At 40.0% G+C, this 17,861-nt stretch overlaps 1 protein-coding gene across 4 annotated transcripts in view; it reads left to right on the top strand.

Annotated features, from left to right (window-relative positions):
- The window catches only part of ptprma (protein tyrosine phosphatase receptor type Ma), a 337,914-nt gene that overhangs the window by 117,208 nt on the left and 202,845 nt on the right, over positions 1-17,861 (top strand). For all 4 annotated transcript variants that reach the window (XM_055228666.1, XM_055228668.1, XM_055228667.1 and 1 more), the window contains exons 5-6: positions 269-384; positions 4,165-4,339. In XM_055228666.1, the coding sequence (XP_055084641.1) occupies positions 269-384; positions 4,165-4,339 (291 nt within the window). The remainder of the gene's footprint in view (positions 1-268; positions 385-4,164; positions 4,340-17,861) is intronic.

Below are 17,861 nucleotides of genomic sequence, written 5' to 3'. Positions count from 1 at the left end.
GATCAGTTGTTAAGAATTTGATGGAAGCTCTTGGTGTTGGCAGGTATCACTATAAACTATGAAACACCATCTATTTAAGTGAATTTCCCGTGGTCTTGGACGCTGTTAAATGCAATCCTTGGCAAAGTGCTCAAAGTGGGTGCGCAGAGACTGGCACGGGCTGCAGCGAAAAGTGATACATTAGATTCAAACCTCACAAATGTTGACTGGATTTCAGATATTTTTTTTTTTTGTAACTAAATATTTTTGTGTTTAATTTGTCTTTCAGTGAACACTCCTCATTTCCTGACGATAAAAGGAGTGGAGGTGAATGCGGGACAGTCTGCGTCGTTCCACTGCACGGTCAACGGTCGCAAGAGGGACAACTTCAGGCTCTGGCTACAGGTTCGGTGCAAACTTTATTTTTAGTTTTCTTTATAATAATTTAAAAGATCAAAGTAGCAGCAGAATTTGAAATATACTACAAGAGTGCTACTACTTAGTGATCCCAATACAAACATTTCAAACCTGATTTCTATGCTAAGGAATAGACCCGGATACGCAATACCAATTCTGATGCCATGATGATAATAAAAAGTCACTTTTTTCACAGTACAATGACAATAGGTTGCAATTTTCAACTTTAGTTCATAGTACTGTCTTTTATATTACTGTGCAGTGTTACATACGTGTAATCTCTCAGTCGTCCAAGTAGGTTCCATAATGGTCCGTGGGTATATAATAGTCTATTTGGTCTTATATTTGTATTGATACAACTCAAGATCATTCAGGAAAGGTTCTTTTCATATGTGACATATTTATAGTATTGATACTTTTTTAAATGAGTATCTAGTTTTGATGCTAGTTTTAGTATTGATTAGTATCTGATTTTCAATGCTTTTGACAACCCTAGTACCCAACACAGAGTAGTCAGCGGCCAGAAACTACTATTGCTAATACTGCTACAAATACTACCATATTTTCTGGAGTATAAATCGCAGCAGCCAAAAAATGCATAATAATAAAGAAAAAAACATGTTTCACATATAAATCGCATCTAAGTATAAGTCGCACCCCTGGCCAAACTATGAAAAAAAGTGCGCCTTATAGTTCGAAAAATACATAAATCATACTACCAAAACCAAGGGGTATTGGTACCATACTAACTTACCGAAACTATGAGCAATACAAATATTTCAGCTTCTGTTCTTCTCGGCTTCTACAACTACTAAATTCTACCAAAACACAGCTTTTAAGATAAGTAAGTTATCCACAACTGAACACAAATACATAGGGTTAACTTGGCATTCAAGTCTGATGAACAATTTGAGCCTTCATGTAAGACATATTCATTATAGTTTAATATATAAAGTCGTTTCTTGTCAAATTCATATTTTTGACAGGCCTATTCTGTCATTGAAAAGAACCCTGTAGCTTATCCTCACAAATGTGCTGATGTGAAGGTTATAAAGTTTTACAAATCTTTTTTTTTTTTTACTTTGTTGAAATCCACAGTTAACATTTTATCAATCTCCACTTCTTTCAGAGATGAGACACCACACACACACACACACACACACACACACACACACACCATATATTAAAATGGAGAAATTGTATAGAAAAGGCCACACAGAGGTGATGGAGTTAACATATTTGAAAAGTAATAGACTTGAAGTATGAATAAATGTGTTACTTCCCACAATGCTCTCTGCCTTAGCTTTCACCCACGACATCACTGCAAATCTTCGTTACTGCATAAAAAGAGTTTCTTTGTTCAATTAAAGCGGCACTGTGTAACCTTTAAACTCTCCCTGAAATACCCAGCCTTGTGTTTTGTTTTGTGAAATAAAAAGAACATATTTTTAGCAGTTTAGGAGAGACTGAATTGGGGACTGTTAAACTGACAAGGACCATGCGTTTGTTGAAGTCTAAACTACCAGATTGGCCAGATTTAAACACAATAAGACACAATATGGCAAATTCAGGATGGTTTGATTAGTTGTAGTTTTTTTAAAAAGAACAAATTTATCTTCTCTGATGTATTTTAATGTTGTACGTTTTCTGAAAGCTCATTGTTCATCTATTTCAAAGTTAGATTTAGAGGTATTTTATTTACACCCTGTTGCCTAAACAAAGGGTGGAGGTAGATAGGTGTTCCGGGCATGTCCCACCACGAGGAAGCCCGAGGGAAGACCCAGGACACGTTGGAGGGACTATGTCTCTCGGCTGGCCTGGGAAAGCCTTGGGGTCCCACCGGAGAAGCTGGAGGACGTGTCTTGGGAGAGAGAAGTCTGGGAGTCCCTGCTTAGACTGCTGGCCCCGGATAAGCGGAAAAAAATGGATGGGTGGATTCCTAAATAAATAAGAATAAAGTTTTATTTGTGTACTTCAAGAAATGTGGGGGGCAATACGATAAATCAACCAAAAGATATCCGCTCTACAGATTATGGGTTATCGGTTCCTCTGGATTCTAAACAATCGGCATTGGTCATGAGAAAAAAAACATATTGGTTGATCTGTAATCTAGTTCCATTACAAATGGAAAAAAAAAAAAAAAAAAGGCCTGTAAATCTGTGAATTTTGCTCATACAGATAATATCCCCTAATACCAATATTCTGTCCATTCCCATATTGTTCAGACTACAAATTCAGGGCCGGGATTAATTTGAATAATCCCGGCCATGCTAGACCGCTCCTCCATCAATTTAACAAACGTGCCCTCGTTAGCCGCCGCGCTGGAAAAACAAGCATTAAGAGCAGTCCCCCAATGACGCTAATGAAGAAATATTTCTAATGAACAATTGTCCTCCATCTGCCTGTTGTGAGGGCGGACAGCTGCGGAGAACCCATGTAGTTTAGCATCGTGTGTATGTGTGCGTGATGAATGCACGTGTAGCCTCTAAACCACCAAAGGGAATGACAGAGAGACGTAAACAAACAAGATGGCAGCCGTTACTGAAGGTCGAGACACTTCACTTATTAAACCTTTCCATTTTGGACACTGCAGTGGTTGTACCTGGTCCAAAAAGGGCAGGGGGACAATGGAGGCCACAGACTGTCCATTAACAAGTGTGGGTGTGTATGTGTGTGTGTGTGGGTGTGCAGGGGGGGGGGGTGTGTGCGTGTGTGTGTGTGTGATTTTATTGTATTGAAAACCATAGAATAACACGTGTTCTTACTCTGAGCGGACTTGCATCTCCACAAATGGAAATAATATTCCACAGCATGACATTAAAGTCATCTATGTCCATGGAGAGTGAAGCGTGGTTTTATCTTTCTATTTCCACGGAATTATGATGGTGACGTGTGCCGTCTCTGAAAGTTACACGGTGTTGCTTTAAGTACTGCCGGACTGGAACGAAGAGAGTTCTATAAATAACTTTGCTCTTGGACTTAATGCAGCCAAATCTCTATGCATTGTCCTGATAAAATGTGTAATAGCTATATGAAATGGAGAAAAAAAACATTCCTTTTTTCCTTTCTTTTATACAATACCGTCACACACAGTCGTATGTAATATAATGTATAAAATGTACTTCATATCAGGAGATATTCAAACGTATGACCACTTAGAATAAACGTGTAGTACAGCAGGGGTACTCATTAAGGGCCACATATAAAAACACAGACAAAGCTGAGGGCTGATTGAGGGCCATAGACTCGTCGCCAATACAGCGAATACTTCAAATCTGCATTATTATTACAAGTTAGACTGAACCACTAGACCTTTATTCATGCTTACATAGGGCACATTATATATTTGATATGGGCTTGTTAAATTAGATTTTCAGAACTGTACAGAAAAAAGTACTGTTTAAAGTAATATCGGCCAAAAATCCTTGAAGCTCGAGGGCCAAGAAAAATTGGTCTGAGGGCTGTGTTTTGCCCCCGGACCACAGTTTGGGCATGCCTAGTGTAGTAGGTGTGTATAGTTTTTTGGTTTGTACAGTTCTGAGTATTGACAAAATGCATAGTCTATCCATGTGCTTCAAAATGATACAAAATTAGGACTGTCTCCATAACGGTTAACAAAATAGCCCTCTTTGAATGTGAAAAAATCCTCAGAATGTTGCATAGAACAAGCAGCTGGAACCCATAGCGGCACAACAAACCCAAACATCGATAATAATTGTAGAAGGCCAGTGCACCTGCCTCATGACCCCTCCCGTGTCTCCTCCACAGGGCATCGGCGGACGAGAGGCCCCCATGAAGGCCACCAAACCCTGGAACAACCGCCGCTTCATCGGGACCTTTGAGCTGGAGAACACCACCAAGGGAGACTCGGGCCGGTACCGCTGCATCGTGCACTCGGACAAAGGCGTGGGAGTGTCCAACTACGGAGACCTCACCATCAAACGTGAGTGGGGACGCCAAAACAGAACCCACAGGATACACGTCGTAACTCGGTTTACTATTTACTGTATAATAGTATGTCTTTTTAAAGGGAAAAAGCCCAGAAAATGTTGCTATTGAAACCCGTCAATAGTTAATAAGCAATGAACAGAACAAACCCATAGATAAGAAATGTCATATAGTAAAAATATATAATCTATATCTATGTATATTTGGTGGCACACATTTTTGTGTGCTACTTGTTATTCAAGCTGTAGTTACAGATTCATGTTTTGTTTTTTTTCCCCTTATTTTTTATATACATACAAAAGACATCAAATATATGAAGCAAAATATATGGAATTTTGTAGCAGTTAAATACTAAATTTTTTTAATTCATCAAAGTATTTCACTTCTCTGCTGTGCTTTCTCAGGGTCAAGAAATTCAGTCCGTATGTAAATAATCATGGAAATAAAGCAGAAACATAAAAGTAGCAACATAAAAGTAGCTCAGGGGTGACAGTAGCTTAATTGCCTGAGCGTTTGTCCACTGATCTGAAGTTTGGCAGTTCGAATCCAGCTCTTGACGTAAACAGCATTAGCTGAGGGATCAAATCCACTGACCCACAGGTTGGCGACACGATTTCATTTCCCACAAATGAATGCTGTTGTTGTGTCCTTTGGCAAGACACTTAACCCACCTCATCCAGTGTCTGCGTACACTGGTGTGTGTGATGATGTAAAGCCTTGAAGGTGGAAAAGCACCATAAACAAATGTGACCGTTTACCATAATGGAAAGAGTGTGTCCAAACTTTTAACTGTTAGTTTTGCTAACAATAGTACCTTAACTTTTTTTTTGTACCATCTTAGCGCATTTTAACAGTACCCAGCCGTAATGGTATCAATTGAATCAGGAAGAGCATCTGACTTAAAAGTTGACACAACACATTACATCTAAAGCCACACACTCCCGCAAACCCCGCACGCTCATGACCTCCACACAACCAAAGTCACGTACAGATAAACACAGTCCTGCTTCTACCTGCCAGCCTGCCCCATACTCTTAAAAAACCCTCGTTTTCGTCTTGATTTGTTATCCCGGGGACTGTTAACGTCGCACTTGTAAAACGGCCCGTCCTTGGCTGCGCACAAAAGCAGACAAAAGCAGTCCCGCTCACCGTAACCTCTCCCTTACTCCGCTCCTCCAGTCATTTGATATGAATTTATGGACTCTCGAGCAGCCCTATAGCTCTGTAATGGCCCTCTATATTTCTTCACCTCAATTTTCTACCCCCTGCTCGCAATTGAATTTACTGCCACAATTTTTTTCCCCCTTCTTTTTGTGTGCGTCTCCTTGCTTTAAGTGATTGATAGGTTTAATCCTGGCTGTCCAGATGGAGCGGTGTCAATCATTGTATACATGGTCTCTAGTTCGGGACATCGGGAGTGGAGTGATACGATAAAGTCAAGAGTTTTCACACTTTAAAACCACTTGCATGCATAAATTCAACGACAAACAAGAGCCTCTCTATTAGGCGTAAGCACTAGACAGCAGTGTTTCTGCTGATGGTGGCTGGCTTGTTGTTGTTCTTATATAGTTTAACAAGACGCAGGTGAAGTACAGAATGCCTTGTCATAAATATTTAAACACGCGCTACGGAGGGTAACTTGACAAAATGTACAGCTCCATTTTATGTACGCTTTTATTTTATTAGGTCCAATAAGAGAGGTGGGTAGTGCTCGGTTACATTTACTTGAGTAGCTTTTTAAAGAAATTGCACTTTTTAGAATACGTTTCTAGCAGCATACTATTACTCCTGCTTGAGTAATATTTTTGTTACCATAGCAGTACTCTCACGAGTAAAAGTTTGGGTTATTTTTCCCGCGTTTAGTAAGTCCCGCTTGCAGTAAGTGACGAAAGCTTTATGTTAATATATGAAATGATTTGGACATTTGTGTTTCTTGCACTGCTCCTTCAGATATGATTTCGTTTTTCAAATTGTTGTGTCTGTCCTTTTGAAAATACCAGATTTTGTAAATGATTTAATGTCTTGTCTTTCAAATTATAAATCATATGTTAAGTGCTGACAGTTACCCTTTAAGCTACTCTGTTTGAGAAAAGTACTACTCAAGTAACTTTTTTGCTCTTACTTTAGTAGTTTATTGGACTTCTACTTTGTACTTCTACTGGAGTAATATCATTTTGAAGTAACGTCACTCTTAAGTACAAGTTTTGGCTATGCTACCCACCTCTGTCCACTAAGCAGAGTATGTTTTATAAAGACATTGTTGTTGGAAAAGCGAAAATATTATTGTTCAAGAGGCTAAAAGTGGCTCTCACAGTAAGGAGATCCAGGGTTGGAGTTTGCATGTTCTGCTCATGTCTGGGTGGGTTTCCTCTGGGCACTTTGGTTTCCCCATTAATCTAAAACATGCACAACAGGCAAATTTGTTCAGATAAAGTAGTCCTGACGAAGACTAGCTCAAGATCTGGAGATGGGTCCTCTGCTCCTGACATGTTGGGTCAAATGCAGGGTACTATGTCACCTACACAAATCAATAATAAGGTATGCTTTGCCATTTGGATCAAGTGACCTTTAGAAAGATGCAAGTTCTAACCTCCTGTTATGTCCCTGATCAAGGCGCCTCACTCTCATGCCCGCTCCAGTCACTCTATGTGGCTGAGAGGAAGGGCATCTGGCGTAAAATATGCCACATAACTGTAGAACTGTTGTAATGTCTTTTGAATTGTAATATCGCAACTCATTGCTGACAAATAGACCAGATTATGGACGGCTATCGGTGTATCATCCTTATGTTTATGTTCCCAATATTTAGTCAGTTAGTATAATACAGCTTTTCTCACATTAACACAGAGCTCACACTCGCTCCATTCAAACACACCATTATCAAATCTCGTAACGCACCATAGTTTCCATTCTGTTGAGATTTCACACTTGCACATTAGCACTGAAGAGGAAAATAGACGGTTTCACGGTTTGAAGTGGCGCTCATAAAATCTCCGAGATCTCCCCCTTAACATCGCGCCCATAAAACAAGAGCTTAACCCTCCCGGCGATGTCCCGAACGTCGTAAATCCTGCTTAAATGTGTATTCACTCCGCTCCGGGGAGGGGTGACCGAAGCGTTACCGTGGGATACCAAGCACACATTAGCATACAGTGGCTTCTCCCTGACATGAGGACAGTGAATGCTTGATTATGTCGGATAATCACTTGCTCGCCGCGTGCCAGTTTTCACTCAGATTTATGCGCTGATGAGGAGAGAGGCGCGCTCTCGGCCATACGGTAGCGGGCCGTATCAGATTTGGCTCCCCCCCGGGCTGCCAGCGGTGCTCAGAGCGGTGTAATTATTCCACGTCGCAGGCCTTTCCTTCTGCTGCCTCCTGGACTGGTCATGGCTAGATGGGTAAATTTATTGTTGGGGGGTAATAAAGATGATAAAGTTTGGGAGAAAGGCATGAAAGGGCTTAAATGAGTTATGCATGATGGTATCGACAAGATTTTAGGAGGAAAGATGGAGTTTTGTTGCCTGGGGTCCAAAATACACACTTTTCCAATAGTGTACAATCACCTTGAGTTCAGATGGGCGTGATTCACGGGTGTGCTAGCCAATCAGGGATAAGCATGGCCAGTTCAGGTTAAAACAAATATGGATGCTCACGAGGAGAAAATAAAGGAAAATAAAAACAAATGTCATGTTAGCCTAAAAAACTTTGTGGATTTCTACAGAATCAATGAGCAAAGTACCAAACTCTGAGAGAAATGTGATTTTGTTTGCAAATGATAGGTGACCGATGAGCTCCTTCGTTTCGCTGAAAAAACCCCATAATATCCATGTGTAAAAATAGAGATGTTCATGTCCCTCCCCAATTTTGTGTAACCAGTTCTCTAAATGGATGCATGCCCTTAGGTGAACTCTACATTTATTGAATCTAAACCTATTCTTCTGTGCTGTACAAAAAATGCAATCGGTTATTATCAAACATCCACTGTTCAGGGCAAAAATCTTGTCCAATGGAACAGTCCCTCAATTCCAGACAAGAGCTGGAATTTAAGGGCTGTACTTTTCACATTTCTGCTTAAATACATTTCACGAAAAGAGTAAACATTTTTCCACCACAAAGTTGGTAAGAATTGGAGAGAATTGTAATCAAACAAAGTAAAATGCAAGCATATCATAGACCCATGTTTATTACAGGTGTGACCCATCCCTTTCTGTGTCCAGTTAGAAAAATACTACTTCTACCTTTTGAAATAAGACATATTGTGCTATACAGTTATAATCTATGACATATGGATCGTTATGGTATAATTTGGACATTTTCAGTGATGAAATATTGATCTAAAGCAGGTTAATAAAAGAAGATAACTAGAAATAGAAAACTGCGATGCCCAGTGGGAGCTGACATGGCCGTGAACAACAAAGAGCCATGCAGCTGTTGTTATCTCCTACAGATAGCTGCAGATCACAGTAGTCATTAGCGATTTCGAAAAATTTGTACCAAAATGTTATGCAATGCTGCCGAATCCTGCGGGTATCACCGAGTAAGTAAAGAACAGTTGACGTGTACTGGAGTATAAGGATTACTGAAACATGCATGAATCATACTAAATACAACTTCAAGAGGGTAAATGAGAAGGGGAAACGACTATAACATGGTTAAAAGCTCTAAAAAAGCATTTTCCTGCCTCCTTGCCTCCACCTGCTCCTTTACCTGTAGCCTCTTTCGCGCTCTACCGGGTTAGCATGTCTTCTGCTCTCTCTGACCTTAAAACTAATCGAGCGTGGATGTGTATACGCTAATGAGAGTCGTCACTGAAAATCAAAGCCCGTCCAATACAACCATCATCTTCCTTTGGCCTGCTCCGTTCTCCAGTGCGAGATTCAGATCAATGCTCCACTCACAAACCTCCAATTAGGAGAATGAACCATGTGCTAGGTCCTCTGCATCTTAACAAGGAGCAGACACTATGGACAAATGGAAGAGGTAGGATAATTAATAAGTACAATGAAGATTTAAATTTATAATGAATGTAGTTGATGGGAAATGACTATGGAAAGCAATATGCATTTTTAGCCATTTAAATGTATGCAATTAGTCGGCTGCGTTAGAAATGAGTAGGACATGGTTAACGTTACAGCATCTATACAAGCGTTCTAATTGTGTATAGATTGTATGAATCTATAGCGAAAGGCGAAATTGTAGAAGAAGAACATGCAAATTAGGTCGATACTAATTTTAATTGAATTGAAATCTAATCATTTTAAAATGTCTATGATCAGCTTGGAGAGGTTTACAGCCAGTCCTCTGTCAGTGAAAGTTCAGACGAGGGTTGTCAAAAATACTGAAAATCACATACTATCTGATAGTAAAACTAGTATCAAAACTAGATACTCATTTGAGCAGGTTTTTTTTTTCTTTTTTTTTTGTTCTGTATTATCTGGCCTTATTTGAAACACCACCTGAAATTACCTAAACCATACTAATTATTTTAGTGTTTACAGTGCGGCAGAGGTTGGCAAGTCTTCACCCTTAGTGTAGATCATAGACCGTATATATAAATGGACATAGCTAACACGCTGGCTGCCACGTGCCAAATAGAAAGTGATCATCGTTCCACTTCCAGCTCCATCAACTTTCTGACCGTAAAATGTTCATATTAACCTCATCTACACAATCCTGGTATTTTTATTTCCCTACTGAGTCTGTAACTCAAGATGAACATTAACAACTTATTAGCAATAGATTGACAGCGTTGCTACGTGCCCGCTCCCTGCTAAACCAGCAGTGTGGGCGGGAAGGGGCGTTACCTTCAACGGTCTCACTTTAGATTGGTTCTTTGGTTGCTATGATACTCGGTCGGAATTCATCATATGGAACTTGTCTCCAAATTCGCCGCTATAACTGCTCTAGCCTCGATGAGTTTCATTTGACTGGAGCCGAACGTTATGGGTGACGTCACACTCACTCAGTCCACTTCTTTATACAGTCTCGGAGTGGATGGTTGCTGGTTTGATTCTTTCTTGCATGTTGTCGCATTCCCGTATTGTCAGATAAGACCCTCTACCGCTATCGCCTAATCCAACCAATGATTATCAATTTACAGATCAATGTTTTCTCAAATATATCACTGACTACGAATTTTATTTTTAAAATAAACTGTCAACTCATTCTTCACTTTACAATCGCCGGTCTAGCGGTCTGTAAACGCAGTTGAAGGAATACTAGAGCTCGCCATAAAACAAATTGCAAAATTCAAAAGGTCCTGGTATTGAATAGCGCCGCTCAGTTTGACTTTTGACTATTTTATGGAGGACATTATTTATTATTGAGTGTTGTAAAGGTCAGCGTGTGGCCTGCATGTAGATCAGACCAGGAGGGAGAGAGGGAAGGAGGAAAGAGGAGAGGGGCATGTGTGGAAATGTGGAAAGCTTTGTGCCAGGGCGGGACAGGTGCAGGGAGAGAGAGAAGGAGGGAGCAAAGAGCAGGGAGGGAGAGTAGGGAGAGAGAGAGAGAGAGAGAGAGAGAGACTAAAAAGAAGAGAAAGGTGGGAGCTAAAGACTCAAGGAGAAAAAGAAAGGGAATAGAGGTGAGGAGGAGAGACAGGGGGAGGCAGAGAGAAAGCGAGACTGTGGGAGATGGGGGGAGAGCGTGGGCCAACTGTTGCCATGTGTTGGTCCAGTCAGCATCGGGCCAACAGCTGCTCTGACCTCCCTGTTGCTTTATGCAGTGTCACTAAACACATGCAGAAGTGTGGTAGTTTGAAGGGCCCAGGTTAACGGGACAATGTTGTTTCCTCATCACAAAGATAACTGTAGTTGTTTTGTTTCATTCCCATCAACATCTAACACACAAATCCTGCATATTTAAGATGAGTTCTTTTCTCAAATGGAAAACCTTCTGTTCCAACTTGTAATGTCATGTGGTACAAGAGGAAGTACTCCACTGTGTTTTTAACTGCATACACCTAGATTTATTTGGATGATTTCAGTCCTGGAACTGCCAATCTGTGTCAAAGTGTTCATTGGGTATGTCTTTAGTAGGGCTAAAACAAGGGATCAATGAATGGAAAAAAAAGTACTCAGTCAAGATAATCTCAATTAGTTTTATCTTTATATTGTATCTTTATATTTATTATATATTTTGCAGATTCAAAGCATTCTCATGTTACGGCTTTATCCATCTGGTTCATAGATTGTATAAAGAAGTGGACGAAGCGAGTGTGAATTCACCCATAGCGTCAGGCTCTAGTCAAACGAAGCCACTCGAGGATATCGGTTATAGCGGCTAATTTAGAGCCAAGTTCCATATTTATAAATCTGACCGCAAGTATTATAGCAACCGAAGAGCAAGTCAGGAGCCAAGTGGTTGAAAGTGTAATGGCCTTTCTTATCCACACCGCTGGTTTGGCAGGGGGATGGGTGCTTAGCAACACTGTCGATCAAACCTGTTGGTAATGCTAGCGGGAGTGAGTGACCTTGGGGAAAGAAGGCACTTGACTGGTTAATAAAACACCGGTATCATATAGATCGGATTTTAAGACCTAAATGACAAACCTGACAGCAGAAATTACAGAGAGAGGGGTGATGTTTTTTCAATAGAAAGTGAATTAGAGCCAGTGCCCATTCTCGCTTCCTATTTTTGGCGGCTAGTTTGTTAGCCATGTCCATTTATATACAGTCTACGTTCTGGTTTAGCTTCGCTTTAGCCACGATTGGCAGTAGTGTTTTTTTAGTCTCTATGAAATCTGTTAATTTGTATACATTTATTAAAAGAAATGATTCCATTATTTAAGCGTCAGATATGGTCGTGCGGTACTTCAGCAAGTGTCCCCGTCTAACTTTGCATCTGCTGCAGACTCGGTGATGACAAGGCGCTAACATCCAGAGCTCACATTTTCGCCCGCGCACCAATAATCACCATTGTAGCCATCCAATTTAGCTTTCCACTCGAATCCTACGGGAGCAGCCCCTTAGACAGTATGACTAAGCAGTTTGATGTAGGTAATGCAGCAATACACATTTGATTCCCCTCACAAAGCAGCAGAGGCTTATGTTGATGAAATAAGTCCTTAGGTGCGGTAATCCTCTTCGGCAGCACATGGAAAATAATGGATTACCGGCTCCTAACGCACTTGAACAGCCAAACACTTTAGGATATTAACAAGTCATTCACCGCCGTCCCTGCCCAGCGCCACAGAGCGGAGGGCCGCAGACGGGCGGGCGCAAGGGCGGACGCGGTGTAGTATTCTAGTTTTTATAAATATTTTTTGGGATATTAAGAAGTAGAGCTGCAACAGTTAATCTGAGTAATCCCGACTGATCAAACATTAAAATAATTGTGGGCCATTTTAAGAATTGTCACCCGTAATCTGGACTTAACAGAATCAATCACATGGAAAAGGTATTCCCCAACAAACACAGTGGTTTTATTAAAGGGCACATGCTACATGCTACATCAAAAATATACCTGGAGTTTATTACCACAATATTATTCTCTCAAACCTTGTCATGTCATATGGTAATGCAGTACTCCACTTTGCTTTTAAACTCCACTAGAATCATTTGGATAATTTCAGACCTGGAATTGCCAATTTTTATTGGACAAAAAGTAAAAGGCAGCGGTTAACTTACTACTTTATGACATCACAAGGTGGAACAGAGCATTTTGAGCTTTAGAGATGTAGACAGACTAATAACACAGGGTTACTCAAACATGTGTGAATGAAACAACACAAATCCAGGTCTGTTTTTGAGGAGGTAACAACATTCTAACATGGCTTAAACTTCACATGTTTTGCATAATATAGGACCGTTAATTGTAATCTGGATTCAAACACATGCCAAAAAATATTTTATAATGAAAAGGTGGCTTTACCAAAGATTTTTTAAAGAGGGGGTATATTTACTTTATTAACTGCTAACACATAACACATTTCGATCACTGTTACCTTTTATTGTTTTACTGTCACAACACAATCAGCGTGCATCTCGCTAATGAAACTACTGCACATCGCGTCAGGTTTCGGTGAGTTGTTGTGTATAGTTTTGTATCATGCTTTTGTATATTTATGGAGAACTTTTGTGTGGGAGCATGGAGGCGTAGGCTTGTGGGCTGAGCTTTGGACTGAATCTTACAGCCTGGGAGAGATCGCTATATTACTGAAACTTACACACATGACATGTAAAACCTCTTCAGGGTATGTTTTTGATGAGGGAACAATGTTATAACATTATATAAACCCCCTACCCCCTCTTTAAAGCCCTATTTGGGTTTGTTTGACTGTTTGAATTTATAACCAAGAATTATCCATTTGTAAGGCAGCTGTTGTCAGTTATAATATATTGTTACATATTTGTATTAGTTGCTTAGAAAGTGTGCTGAGAGTTTTTGCACTTTGTCATCTCTGAGTCAACAGCAGCCACAGACTTGATGAACATGTGGTCGTTTTGTAAGTCCACTTTGTGATCATTTACAAACGCAGTGCCAAGAAGCCACAAGAGGACACAGGCTACTCTTTATGTCAGTCCCAAATTTAAAAGAATGGATATGCCTGGTTCAATTTTACTTTTGTCTTCTGTCAATGCAGTAATGTGATTTGATGTAATATATTAACTTTGTAGCTCGATCTTTCTTTTTTTTAATCTTTATTTATACATGGGAACCCAATGACAGCACTTGGGCTCTTTTTCATGGGCGCCCTGTTTAAAATACAATACAAACACAAACAAGTATATAAGACCATATAAAACCTTAAAACAGGTGCAGATGTGTGTATAAAAGTTTGTTACCAGATTATTAAATTGTGATTGCGTCACCAATGTATCCAGTTTTGCTTTTCCTTGCAGTGTATTCCATTTCTGTGAAGTAAAACGGCTAAAACCCCTCTTTCCCATCTGTTTTGTTCTTAGCTGTATACAGTCATGTGATCTGTTATTAAATTAAATGGTATCAATGATTAACAAGCACGTGAGGTATTCTGGCAGGTTTTGAAGTGGTCCCTTATAGATACATTTCATAAAGTGCTGTTCTCTTCTAATAGACAGTGATGGCCAACCCACTTTTTCATAGAGAATACAATAATCTTTGTGGCTCTAACAGTATAAAAGAACACATTGTGCACACAGTGAGATTTATGCACTTTGTATGATACTTAAACCTCAACTAATACATTTAAAGACAAAACTAGAGATTTATTTTTTATAAAAATCACTCAACCTATAGCAGCCCACAACATCTAGCACAAACCTCCTCAGTCTCAGCTCTGCCCTGTCTGCAGACTGGTGAGCACCCAGGGAGACATCGGGGATTAGCTGGTTCGCTTCAGGTGATGTTGGACAGTGGCACTGGGACTCTAGATTAGTGGGAGTACAGGGACCAGGCGGAGGTCAGGGCGGGGTAACCATCTGTTTTGGGACGCGCTTCTGATGCCTCTGCCCTGGGACGCCCTGGGAAAAGACAGGCTCCTCCAGGACATGCGTGGGACGGCTAATGGTGATATAGTGTTACATGTGAACGCTCATTAGAGGAGAGAGAGGGAGAGGTACAACTGGGACTTATGTAGGCTATGGACTGACAAGTGGAGATTCCTTTGCTCTGTCCCGGTGCTGGATTCTCAGTGGTTGTTCCATTGCTCAAGCAGGAATGCATGTTTTTCAAGGTATTTTATGAGCCATAAAAACACCTATAATTGAATATATGCAAGTTAGACATGTTTAATGCTGCACTGTGCAACATTCCAGTAAATGTCTTGGATCACGGTAATCTTGCACAGCAAGATGAATTCTTGTGATATTTGTGAGTTCACAAATGCCTGAGAATCCACTGCCCCGGCTCCTGCTGCTGTGATGACCCACTTAACCAGTGGTTCAGACCAGTCACAGGAGAAGCTTTGTGTTTTGGGCAGAGCCAAAGGTGAAACGCCCAAAACAAAGATAATGACAGATGGACGTACTTAAACCTGTTTTAACAGAAATACTGTTTTGTTTGTGAAAAACATCCACAAACGTGTTTCTGCATTTGTGGACAGAGAAGATTTCTGCACTTTTCTCTCATCTGGTTTTCAAAACCTTTTTTTTTTTCTTGGCTTGTTCAGATGTTGGAGTATTTGTTTGAACGTCCTGATTGCTTCAGAAAGAGCCTCTCCAGATTGTCTCTGGAAGATAGGCCTATTCTTCTGCATGGTATCATTTTGATGTGCTGCACACACCCTGAGGTGCCATTTACCCATCACTACTACACACATCAATCTGGCATGAGCCAGGTTATGATCAGACCCCCCACCTGAAAAGTTCCACAGTGCACCTTTAAGGTGAAGGTAAATATAAAATGCTTTTAGACACCAGTGTGAGTGAACCATAGAGTAGAGCCAGTGACATTTCTGAGTGCAGCACTTTGTCTTGTGTACCAAACACAGTGCGTTTGTGTTGTCAGGGCAGAAGCAGCTCTAACTACATAATGGCGTCTTGTAGCAGCACTTGTGAGGACAGCCATTTGCTTTGACTCTCACTGAAATGGAAAAGGCCTTGTAGAAGAAAAAACCCTTTTTGATTTGACTCTAAACTTGTTCATGTGCACCCGATAATATCCTTGACTTGAGCACAATGACCATTTGGAATAAAATAAAAACAGAAAATTTGAATAATCACAAATGGTAAGATGCAAATAATAAAATGGCAATGAAATCTGATTTTCTGATCTGTTCTCTATAAAGACTAAATAGCCGTTCTATTGGGCCTTGTTAAAAACTGCAAACTCCAATATTTAGACCTCTAAAAACATGCCCTTGAAAACTCTGAGATTCTTGTGTTGGTTACACAGCAGTCTTCTCTCATCTACCAAATGTGTCTGAATTATATTAATACTGGTAAACAGACATGAACAGGGCTTGATGACATTAACAGTATGTCCTGGCAAGAATAGAATCTTTGGGTCAGAGTCAGCTGAGTCACTGCCACACCATAACTATGAAATAAATATTGGTTACATTTTAAAGGTGCACTTGGTAACTTTTCTGATGGAGGGTGCACAACCTGTTTGTCTGGAATGTTCAGGGGCATGGCATTAAACTTACTGACCTCGCTTTTTTTCAATTACAGTTGTTTTTATTGCTCAAAAACACCATGAAAAACATGTATTCTTACAGTGAGCGGGGGCGCCTTTCCACAGAGTTGACCTGAAACATCAACTTCCAACTACTGTAAATTTCAGAGGCCACTGAAGGCAACACACTCTTAGATTTAGGCGTAACCATCATATGCAAACGTTACATACAGATCCTTTTAGAATTTTTAGACCTCTTGTTTCCCCACTGACACAGACTATTCCTCCTAAAAAGCCCTGTCAGATGTTAGCTCTCCAGTTTACATATTGAAGCACTGCTGAAAATATCGCACCCCAGAAAAACCCTGACATTTACAGAGCGTCATTAAACATGCGGCGCACACTGCTTTGAGAGATTACACAAATACTGGTGACATAACACAAAAGGTTAGCATCGCAAGTGTGGAGTTCTCCCAAGAAATGAAAACCTGGCAAGAAATAAAGGCCATGTTTGTTAAAATAGTAAAATTGAATAATTAAAATCTGAAAACCTTTGTTGAAGACATTACATTAAGTTGCAAAGGTATAGTGTTATATTTGGCAAGGTTTTGCTTTACAACAGATATATTGTAAATGTAGTAAATGTAGGGTCAAAATGAGACTGTCTGCATTTAATTCTAAAGTTTATTGTCAGAGAAGCAGGAGGTGTGCAGTTAGCATGCTAGTTGAGTAATAACTTTAAAATAAGAAGTTTAAAATTAGCTAGTTGTTTTTCACATGCTCGAGATTAAATTGTCATAACCGAGTTGCAGTAGAAGCCGAATATTTCTAGCGAACATCTCTGTTAGTGTAGGTACCAGAGATTGCAGTAGTTGTAGTAATCATGGACCTACCCTTGAGTGTCACTGTTGTTAATAAAGTCAATATTTCGTGGAAGGGAAGGTGAAGAATACTAGTTTATTTTTGAGCTGACAATCAAACATTTCAGCGAACACGTTTGCAACATGGTGTTTTCATCTCTGTACTGATCAGACGGGACATTCAGGGCCTGGAGCGTCTAACATGTTCATGTGTTACACCACGGTTTGAGACAGAGTTACCTTTTTAAACGGCACAGACAGCAGGTTTAAACAAAGGTGGGTAGAGTCGTCAAAAATAGTACTCCAACTAAATCATGTCTGAAGGAGCAGTACAAGAAAGACAAATCTTCAAATCTTTTCATACTGTCAGCGTAAATCTGTTGTCACGTGTAGACTTAGTCACAGTGAGAAGAATAACCAAAAGTAAAAATATGCTGCTAGAAAAGTACTCGGAAATGATTCTTTTCAGAGTAGATATAATACTCTACTCTACCTACCTCTGGCTTTAAACAATAATAGTTTTCTTGCAGGTAGTAAGAGTCTAATGCAATATGCATTTAGTATTAATAAAACACATTGAAAGGACTTAAGTTGAAATAAATTTTGTATTCAGGTAATTT

Source organism: Periophthalmus magnuspinnatus, chromosome 17 (assembly GCF_009829125.3).
Source record: "Periophthalmus magnuspinnatus isolate fPerMag1 chromosome 17, fPerMag1.2.pri, whole genome shotgun sequence".
In the NCBI taxonomy this organism is placed as follows: Eukaryota; Metazoa; Chordata; class Actinopteri; order Gobiiformes; family Gobiidae; genus Periophthalmus; species Periophthalmus magnuspinnatus.
The sequence above is the reverse complement of the archived record's forward strand: the minus strand, read 5'-3'. Positions and strand labels throughout refer to the sequence as shown.